The 11,124-nt window shown below is 39.3% G+C and overlaps 1 protein-coding gene across 1 annotated transcript; it reads left to right on the top strand.

Annotated features, from left to right (window-relative positions):
* Window positions 1-7,068: 7,068 nt before the first annotated feature.
* On the top strand, window positions 7,069-10,164 carry LOC121441129 (melanoma antigen preferentially expressed in tumors-like). The gene is made up of 3 exons (XM_041642261.1): window positions 7,069-7,361; window positions 8,303-8,893; window positions 9,651-10,164. The coding sequence occupies exons 1-3, from the start codon at window positions 7,072-7,074 to the stop codon at window positions 10,162-10,164; spliced, it is 1,395 nt and encodes a 464-aa protein (XP_041498195.1). The 5' UTR covers window positions 7,069-7,071.
* Window positions 10,165-11,124: the final 960 nt, after the last annotated feature.

An 11,124-nucleotide genomic window follows, 5' to 3' on the forward strand; every position in this document is an offset into this window, starting at 1 on the left:
CCACATCCTCACCAGCATAAGCTGTCATTGCTGTTTTTGATCTTAGCCATTCTAAGCAAGGTGGTAGGTATCTCAGAGTCATTAGATTTGCATTTCCGTGATTGCTAAGGATTTTGAACATTCCCTTCAGTATCTTTTGGCCATTTTAGATTCTCCTATTGAGGATTATGTTTTGATCTGTATCTCTGTTTTAAAAATTAGATTATTTGATTATATTGATGTCTAGTTTCTTGAGTTCTCTATATAATGTAGAGATCAATCCTCTGTCTGATATGGGGTTGGTGAAGATCTTTTCCCATTCAGTAGGCTGCCTTTTCTTTTTATTAACTGTGTCCTTGCAGGGGGAGGAGCGTAGTTCTAAATCAACTTGATGTGTCATGCTTTATTCAAGCCCAAGGGGGCCTTCCCCTTTCTGAATACAGAGGGAGGAGGAGTAGATAGGGAGGGAGGGAAATATGAATAGGTTGAGGGGAAGAGGGAGGACAAACTACAGTCATTATGTAAAATAAAAAAAATGTTAATAAAAGAAAAATAAATTAAAAAAAGAAAATGGCGCCAAAAGGAGTGACAATAATAGGAGGTGTGGCATTGTTGGAGTAGGAGTTACCATGCTTTAGAAAGTGTGCTGCTGTGGGGATGGGCTTTGATGTCTTCTATGCTCAAGCAACTGTACCCAGTGAGAAAGCCTGCTTCCTGTTACCTGCATATCAATATGTAACAGTTCTTTCTGCAGCACCGTGTCTAATTGAGCACTGCTCTGCTCCCTGATGTGATGATAAACGGTGAGCCACCATCTCAGTTAACTTTTTTCCTTAAATAGAGATGCTGTGGTCATGGTGTCTTTTCACAGCAATATAAACCCTAATTAAGACACTTACAAAGAAAGAAGAATATTTAATTGGAGATACCTTATAGTTTCAGAGGTTTCATTCATTTTTCATCATGGCAGGGACTACAGGCACCTTGGGAAGTTTCTTTGTTAAGAGAAAATAGAACGCTAAGTTTAGGACTGTGGTTTCCAATAAGTGCTTCTTGAGTTTTAAATGAGAAACTTTTGCTACTGTGCCCACTAATTCTGCTCAATATCTGAATTTGAGAATGGGCCTGGTAGAAACTGTAGCCAGGAAATGGTTATGTCTTAATCATGGGTTTATTTTTTAATAGAGAATGTTCTTATCTAAGACTATCTTGGAAGGCAGGTGGACACATGCTCTGGTCCTGCTGGCAATGTGACCCATGGTTCAGCTTAGCGAAAGGGTATTGTGACAAGTCAGCTGACGTCCGATGAGCCAATCAGAGTTCTCCAGCGGCTGCTTTAAATACCAGAAGGAACCTTTGTTGTGGGCAGTAGAGTCTGGAGTCGCCACCATGGCAAATATATCTTGAAGGATGAAAGGCTGCTACATTTGAGGACATTGAAAATCAGAGGATTTAATGGACCCTCAGTCATAGGTAAACTGCAGTAGTCTCTTTTAATAAGTTAAACTGAAGTTAAATTGCCAGGGTAGAGAGAGATGAATCTGTGATCCTCGTGAATGATCGCGGAGTGGTTCTGAATCAGTCGCGTGTATCACAGGTATCTTTTGAGGTGGCTGTTTCTCGGGAGATAGTGTTTTCTCCTGAGGTGGTGCTAGCTTCAATTATGTGACTAGCTATTCCCTACTCCTTCTTTAATGTTCTCCATACATCCTTCTTCCTCCTCTTCAAAGATTTATATTCCTGAGAATAACTTGATGGCGTTTCTACAGCTCTGATATGAGGATATGGAATTCTTTCTCAATCTGGTATAACATGTTGAGATGTCTTTTATATGTGAATCCTTTAAAACTGTAAGGACTGAATTGTGTAGATGTGTGTTTCTTTTCTACAATAATCATTTCCACTCGGTTTTTACATCTAAAGAGCTGCTACATGGTCATGTACCTATGTATCATAACTGTTATAGATGAGTGTTATTTTATTTAGTATAATGAGCTCTAGAACTTTGGAAATGCATTGGAACTTTGTCAGACACTGTTGCTATGTACCGGCTCACTGACTTTTATGATCCTTGATTCTGTATCCATAGTGGTGGTATTACAGTTGTGTATCTCAGAACATGACCCATTATTATCCTTTAAATTAGTCCAAGATTCTGGGTGAATGAAAAATGTTCACCCAACTTTGCCTAGTGTAGACAACTTACAGACTTAAAAATTACCAAAATCAAAGAGATCTATATTACTGAAGTGATAATGAGTTAATTACATATTTTATTTGAATTTTATGATCTATTCAAAAACTATTGTCATTATATTCCAGGATACCACTCAAGATACTTCAGTGAATTTAGTTATCATTTCTCCATAGTCAATTCTAGTAGAACAATTCCTCAGTCTTCACTGGACTATGCAAATTCAATATAAATGAAGATTCTTGGTCAGGGATATTTTCTAAATTCCTTTCAATTCGGATATAGCTCACAAAATTTCTGTGTAGTACATGCAATATTGTAGTGTTTTACAACACATACGCACATATATCTGTATTTCATTACATCTAATCAATATATGTAAGAAAAGTTAAATGTGAACTGATTGGGGAAAGTAAAGGGATTGTAGAAGAAGGAAGATGGGTAGAGAACAAAAGATTATAATCAAGTCAATTTAAGTAAGGAACCATTATCTATCTGTCTGTCTCTCTGTCTGTCTGTCTATATGATATTACATATATGTGTGAATAGGTATTAAGTATAATACTGAATATGAGAAAACACATGTTATATTTGTCTTGATGACATTATCAACATTATTGTGTAGCTCTTCCTTTTCCACACATTAACCTCAACATTTGTTATTTCTTCTCTTAATTTTCCCCCTCTCTAACTGGAGAAGCTATGATTTCAGTATGTTTTTAATGAACATTTATCTAACAGATAAGGTTAGCATATTGAATCCATGTATTGGCCATTTGTATTCCTGTGATAACTGCCCAGTGCATTTTCCACTTTTATTTGGTGATTCCTGTACTTGGTGAGTAGATTTTGAGTTCTTTATATAGTGTAGATATTAAACATGTCAGATGTATAGTGGGAAAGCATTGTTGCCATTCTGATATCTGCCTCATCACAGTTACTTATTTCCTTTGCACTGCAGAAGCTTGCTTATTTTGTACAATCTCATTCATAAATCCTTGTTATTTTCTGAGCTGTTTCCAGTCTTTCTAGTAAGGCTATGGTGTATCTATATCTTGTTGTAATGTTTTGTTTTGTTTTTCTTTTTGAAGATGTGGTTCTCTTTAGCTTTAGAATCTGCCCTGGAACTAGCAGTTGTAGACCGGATTGACCTTGAACTCATAGAGATCCACCTGCCTCTGCCTGCTGGGATTAAAGGATATGTTTTCCTCAAGTTACAATGTTTTTTTTTCAAGTTTTGTTGCAGAGATGTCAGTATGGCCCATCATAAATTAGGATCCTTGATCTAATTTGGATTAGTTTTGGAGGAGTGAGGGACAAGAATGAATGATCATCCATTTAGATTTGGTTAGCCAATTTTACCAGTACTTTTATTGAAACAGCTTTCCTCGATGTTTGGGTTTTTTTTTTTTTTTGGTGTCCTTAGAAATATATAAGTGACTGTGGCTGTGCAGACTTACTTCTGAGTCCTCTATTATATACCATGGGTCTGCATATCTCGATCCCTGCTGTAGCATTTATTTTTGTTGCTAGCTCAATAGTGTAATCTGAGAACATGTATTGTGCCACCTCCAGCATTGCTGTGGCTACTTATGATCTTTTGTTTTCATCTCTGTATTTTGAAACTTTGTTTTCCTTTGATATGAATAAAATTGGGATTTTGCAAGACATTGCTTGCATCTGTATATTACATTCAGTCACATAGTCATTTTGTTCATGTATGTAAATGGATAGCTTTTTACTCTTCTAGCGCCTCTTTCAGTTTCTTCCGTGTTTTAATGTTTTCATTGTTCAAGTACTTCACTCATCAGTTAGGTTTATTCCTCGGCGTGATAACTTTTTGAAATTAACCACTGTGCATGAAATTGTGTTTCTGGTTTATTTCTCTGTATCAGGGTTTTTGATCACTTCTTTTTAAAAAAAAATCTTGCTGTGCACTCTGCTTCCTTGGTGAAAGTGTTCAGCACATGTTATTGCTTGTGTTTGAGTGTTTCTACACTTTTAATTATGTGAACACATCACTTTTCCATAGAGATTATTTAACCTCGTGTTTGTCATTTGCTTTATTCCTCCTTATTGATTCTTTGTGGATTTCGTATCATGCATTCCATCCCCCCTTATCTGTTATTCCACTTGCATCTGTCCTCTGTCCTTGCAACTTGCTCAATCAAAACCAAATTTAGAAGAAAAACCAAACAAAGAGAAGAAACAAAACAAAACATAATATACATTAATAAAAGAGAGAACTTTGTCATGGAAGCTGTATTGAGTCACATAGTTTACCCTTTAGTTCATTCATCTTTTGTTCATTGCTATGGCTCAATGGTCTGGTTCAAGGCCTATGGCCTCTGCTAGACCACTGATAATGGGCTCTCATTGGTGCTCCTCCTAGATATCCCAATGTTATCCTGTGCCATGGAGATCCTAGTGTTTTGGATATGTAGGTTCGTCCCCTTCATATGCCCCAGAATTTCATAGATAGATGTTGAGGTGGATGTTGATGTGGACTTAGTCATAGTGCTGGTTCTGGGCATTGATGTAGAAAAGGGTGGGAAGGGACTGGTAACTGGATTGGTCCGACCAACTTCTTTCTCTCATCAACACTACTGGGTGAGCTCTCTAGCACTGCCTCTGCTAGCTCAACCAATGCAGCCTGCAGCAAGGAGAGGGGCCAGTTTTCCTGCTCTCGGGTCCGTCGATCTGGTCTCCTACACTCACACCACCAAGGGCAACCTCGAATGTATTGCACAGGCAAGGTCCTGATTGCTGTAGGGGGCATACAAGGCCAGACAGGGTCATCTATCCTGCTCTCAGGCAATCAAGCATGGCTCATCTTTGCCCCAGACAAAAGGGTCAGCTCTAGTGTGCTGTCCAGACAGGGTCAGAGCCTGCTTTCTCTTGCACTGCAGCTGCTGTGGGTTAGGGCTAGCTCTCCTACTCTTGTAACCCAGGGCCATTTTTTCACCTTCCTCAGGTGGTAATGGGTTAAGGGGGGAGGGCATCATTCTCTCTCTCACCCATGCCACAATGTGACAGATGAGAGGAGGAAGGATCAAATCTCCTGTTCTCGTGCCTTTGAGGTCAGCAAACCTGCTTCCTGACCACAGACAGGATCAGCTATAGTATCCTTCTTAGGTGAGGTGCACACATGTGGCAGTGGGTGGCATTTTACCTGTGTTGGGGTGATCTCTCCCTAAAGGGATAGGGCCATCTCCCCTGCTGTAGTAGCCAATGAGGAGCAGAGACAGCTATCTTAGGGCCAGTGAACTGTGGCCCTGGCTCAGCACAGCATGATTCTACTGATAACTTCTACTAATATGGGCCATGAGTATCAATTATCACAGATCCCAGCTGCTGCAGGAAAGTGAACCCAGACATGACCCTAGGTAGCAGACTGTGACAGACATATTCATGGCATCAGATGGCACTACCATACACACAGATCAATAAGGCCCTGGCAGCAGCATGGTCCTCAGGTCCTAATGTTCTCTGAGGTGTCTTACCTGTCCCAAGTCATCTGCTTTGCCCTCAGTGGAATCAGGAGCAACAAACATTAACCCAGACCCTGGCAGATGTAGGGAAAAGGACCCCAGCATGACCCTAGTCAGCATCCCTGGCCTGAATGACACCGTGGCCAAGAGTGCCAGCATTGGCCGTTAAGATCAGAATGTCCCTGGTGGAAGCACAATCCTCAGACACCTTCATGGCCATAGGATGAGGCCCAGACCCCAGACATTGATGAAGTCTTCGGTGGCAACATGGGCCGCAGACATTAATAGAGACCCTGACTGTGGCAGGACCACAGACCCTGACCTGTTCATAGGCAGCAACCCATGCTTAGATATCACCATGGTCTCAGGTTTCAGGTCCCTTAAGGTCCACATATAGGAAAGAATGTAGGATTTAATTAGACAACATTGGGAGAGGTGCTTCCTTAAACTGTGGTTCTCCCTTTATCTTTAGAATACATTTTTGTATTTTAAGATTATATTGGAATTAGTATTTCTGACTATAGGCTCAGGTCAGTTTGAAGACCCTACGCATTTTATTTCATGCATATCTTTTGCAATTTTGGTATGTCTGCACATGCCACAAAGGTGACCAAATATATATATAGTGATACTTTGTTGATAATCTAAGAAAGCTTACCCAAAGATCAGAGTTCATAGCTATCCACACTAATCAACCATACAGGCCAGGCAGTGGTTGCACACACCTTTAATCCCAGCACCCACACTAGTTAGCCATATAGGCCAGGCAGTGGCAACGCACGCCTCTAATACCAAGGCTAGAGAGGAATATGAGGCAGGATGAGACAGGAACTCGCTCTCTTTTCAGTCTGACTATTTCACTGAGTTAGGAGGTCTCTAGTGCTTGATTTCTCTCTAATCTACAGGTAAGATTTATTTGGTAGATCATAGACAAAATATCAATATAGTCAGGGGCTATAATGTCATTCCTTTTTCTTTAATTACAGTTAATTTGATTTCTTAGTGTATTCTCTTTCCAAGTTAGTAATGATGCTATCAATTTTATATAGATTTATCCTTGCTTTTGTGATGGTTTATATACTATTGAGATCAAATGTCAGGAGTCCAATAGCTAGGTGACCAAAATAGTTTTCTGTTAAGTTAGTGCTCATTTCTATTGATATTTTGTCACATATACTTATCTATATATGCATAAATATGTAGAGAAATTGGTTATGTGTTTATTCATATACAAATATATTTTAATAGAGACATAAACCCATTTCCTTTGCCTACAAATGGAAGTGGCTGTTTTGCTATTTATTCTGCAAATAGTTACCCATATTGCCAACAATTGTTGCAAAGAAGACTCTGTGGATATCTGTCAAGTTTTCTAAATGTTTTTCACCCTTATGCAGGTTCATTAAGATGGACAACAAGAAACCAAACACACTCCTGGATCTTGCTATACATCAACTCCTGAGTAATGAAACTGCAGCCATTCATGCTGTCGAGAAGATCCCAAGGGAGCTTTTTGTTCCACTATTCTGTGCCTCCTTCAAGGGTGTGCATAAGAATATAGTGAAGGCAATGGTGAAGGTTTGGCCCTTTGCTTGTCTCCATATCGGCACATTTACTGTGCGAGAACACCATCGTGAACTCCTGACAGCCATGCTGGAATGTCTTCCATTCCTGCCTGGTCAGAACTTGGGATCTAGGTAAGATCCTGTAAAATAGAGACATGCAAAAACACAGGAGGTAACACCACAGCCTGCTACACTTCCAAAGGTAGTACATGCAAATAGTGATAAAAAATGTGGGACTCTTAGTCCAATACCTGATGTCACTTTGAAAATAAGTTTTTTAAAATATTGAATATGGGACATATTTCACTGAGGGCACTGTTGTCATATTTGCATTATGGTGTTTTTATTACATAGAAGATAAACACGAGTGTTAAGATTGCTGAAGATGGTGCAACATTAAAGAAAAAATAATAATGTGTGCTGTTTAGTGATAAATGTTGTTGTCTTGTTCAACACTGTCTCCTCATTGAATGAGCATACGAAGACACTGACAGCAATGGTTAAGGCTCAACCCTGTTTTGTCTCCACATTAGAAAATTAAACATATAAGAAACATTGAACTGAAAGTCATGACTGATGGTCTTCAGTTGTTACTGCCAAGAACTCAGCTTTTCAATAGGAATGAGTATAATACATATATAATAAGATAGCAAAACCTTATCTTGGAGCCTGTTGCAATAGTGAACCAGATAATCTCCCGGAGTTAGTTAATAGTGAATGGTGAAAATCAATGTAAGTGGTTGGTACATCTGTTGAGGTTTTCTTAAAAACTCTGATGTCTTACAGAGGGTTTTAATATGTCAATTGAGGTGAGAGAGGCTACTGTTGATCGATTTCCATAATGGAGATGTTTCATGAAAACAGGCATAGCAAGACATTATGAAAATTTACTGATTACAAAAAAACAGTACAGGATATAGTATTTGCATAACAAAATCTTGCTGGTCGTTGGTGTATGAAATGACAAAAACAAAGAGAAGATGATATTGTCACTACCTGTTGTCATTGATCCTGATGGGTTATATTAATGTCTCTACCTCATAATATTTTTGGTTGTTTTTTTTTCCCTACAGGATCCCTAAACTGAGGATCCTAGATTTAAGGGAGGATTCTGGCTGCAAGATCGTCTGCCCCAAGATCTGTACTAAATCACCTGCATGCTTGTTCTCCTGTGCTCACTCAGAGCACTCAATCTTGAAGATTCAGTCCTGGCAGAGTATTGCAAGTTCAGAACCTGAGGTTCAATCTTCTAATCTTCCCATGGAATTAATAGTGAACATCTCCCTTGTTAGTGGTATCACCCTATGGCAACATGAATTTTTGGCTCTGCTTTTGAACAAAGTGGAAGACAGTTCAGGGTCTTTGCATTTATGCTGCCGAGATTTGGAAATCGATAAATTGGGTGATAGGAGAAACACCCTTAACTATTTAGATTTCAAATGTCTAATCAACCTGTCAGTATTTCAGGGTTCTCTTATTGAAGTCAACAACCTTCTGACTCGAGTGGGACAGCTGAGAAGATTTTGCCTGTCTAGAATCACTTGTAGATCTTTGAATGGGAAAGTTTTCCAGAATTTTGTCTCACACCTTAGGTGTATGGACCATCTCAATGAACTAAATTTTCATTCTTTCATCCTCACCGATCATCTGGAAACTGTCCTGCGGTAAGGGTATGGGGAACATACTGTCTTTACAGTAGTAGCCAGTTTTTAAGATGAGAGAAATAATTCTTAGATATACTTAAAATTCCCATAACCTTTTCTCCTCCTTCCTCAGCACAGGCAATTCTGGGAGTTTAAGAACAGACAGGGAATAGTTTCTTTCCGTAATTGAAAAGAAAAATGGGGTTACAAAATTGTAGTCAGGTGAGCATGTATAGGCACTGTGCTCATTCCAGAAACAAGAAGGTCAAACGAAAAATATAGCTCTCCTCTGGACATCAAGAGATAAAGAGGGAGAATTGAAAGATATTAAGTTCTGGCACAGATGCACAGATTCATACACCCATAGATGGTATTGTCACATCACGAGTAAAATCTCCAAGGTTCAGGCCATGACTGGAGAGGCTGTCATTTATAGACTGGCCAAAGGGAGCTTCCAGTTGGTTGCTCCTTCTGTCCTTTCTCTTCTGAGTATGTGAACTAGCTCCCCATGTGATTATGTTGTATTTCCTAAGTTGATAGAATTTTCACTAAGTTTTTCACCCAACTTCATAAGAATATGTTGTAAATATTGTCAAGGTTAAAATAGTATTTTCCAGGGTGGTAATGTATCTCTCACAGATCCACAAGTACATTAAGTGTGTGAAAGCTCACATCATTTGCTGATGATGTGCAAAACAGTTTGTTCTAGATTCAGAGATATAATTCCCCTCTTCTAGTCCTCATTTTACAGAAACACTTTTCTGTTTTCTCCCTGCAGAGTCCTCCCAACCAGTTTGGATTTCTTACATCTAACATTCTGTGAACTTTCTTACAATGATTTCAAGTTTCTAGCTGAGTGCCCTCAAGCCAACCATTTAAAACTGCTGAATATCAGCAGTAATCCGATGTACTGGGAAGATTGTGAGCCCGTTTATAACCTCTTGCATAGAATCTCTGGCACCTTGCAGCATCTGGCAGTTACTCAGTGTGTTTTAACAGATTCTATGGTTGCTGGTGTCATCCCAGCACTAAGTCACTGTTCCCAACTCCAAGAGCTGAACCTCTCCGCAAATCCTGTTAGTATGCCCATGCTCATGAGACTCCTTGAGAACTTAACACCCTTGATGGAGCTTAAATACGTGATATATCCTATCCCTGTGCATTGCTATGGGAGATGGCCCATCCAAGAGAGTTTAGATCAGCAGAAAACGGCTTATGTGCAGGCACAATTGAAACGAATGCTACGAGAAGCAGGGAGGATCGACATGATTTGGTTTACTTATCCTAGATAAATTTATGATCCAACACAGCTTCTCCTGGATACATATCCATTAATTATAAAATGTTTTTAAAATAAATTACAATTCTAAAAGTTTCACCTTGATACATTCTCTTTATGTATTAAATGTTTTTTTTTCTTGATCTGGTACAGTAAATATATAAGGTTCTTATGTTGTAGCAAAGTACAGGTAAAATTATAGGAATATGACTGATAGCTATAGCAAATATCTTGCAAGAGGATGGAAGGCTTGTAGAGAATCTGTGTGACTCTTGACTATTGTTTTTGATAATGCTTCATCTTACCTACTTTTAACATGTGGACCTGCTTGTCGGGATTTCTGTCCTGCCTGGTTCCCACAGCCATTCAGCCCCAAAGAAATCACACAGAGAGTCTGCATTACTTATAAACTGATTGGTCCATTAGCTCAGGCTTCTTATTAGCTCTTGTAGCTTATATTAACCCATTATTCTTATCTATGTTAGCCCCATGGTGCAGTACCTTTTTCAGTGGGGTATATCCCATCCTGCTTCTTCTGTGATCTGGGAAGGACTGGGGGGAATGGGGTTTCTCCTTCCTAGAAGTCTTCTGTTTTCATTGCCACACATCTACTTTTTGTCTCGTTGACCCACCTATACTTCCTGCCTGACCAATCAGCATTTATTTAAAACATGATTGACAGAATACAGACAATTCTCTTGCACAATTTCCCCCTCTTATTTTTTAAACAAAGGAAAATATCCATAGTCCATTTTTTGGGAGTGTGGATATAGTATTCTGGGCTACTTCTGGCTGGTTGGGGGCCCTGATAGTCTTATGGGGACCTAAAGAAAATTTAGAGTTATGATCAAGTCCTGACTGGAGTATCCTGTGAGCCTTGATCATCTCAGACAGGATCTTGAATCTGTTTTGGATGTAGAACGCAGACATCTGGGCCATCTGTTCCTACTGGAGATTTCTCAGGTGGTCTTCC

The sequence above is a fragment of the Microtus oregoni genome, unplaced genomic scaffold, assembly GCF_018167655.1.
Source record: "Microtus oregoni isolate MIOR12 unplaced genomic scaffold, Mior012 000073F_ref0000255, whole genome shotgun sequence".
Classification (NCBI taxonomy): Eukaryota; Metazoa; Chordata; class Mammalia; order Rodentia; family Cricetidae; genus Microtus; species Microtus oregoni.

Coding starts and splice junctions, on each gene's coding strand:
- LOC121441129 (XM_041642261.1), top strand. CDS start 7,072: ATGGACAACAAGAAACCAAACACACTCCTGGATCTTGCTATACATCAA. Junction 7,362..8,302: donor GGTCAGAACTTGGGATCTAG/GTAAGATCCTGT, acceptor TTTTCCCTACAG/GATCCCTAAACTGAGGATCC. Junction 8,894..9,650: donor CATCTGGAAACTGTCCTGCG/GTAAGGGTATGG, acceptor TTCTCCCTGCAG/AGTCCTCCCAACCAGTTTGG.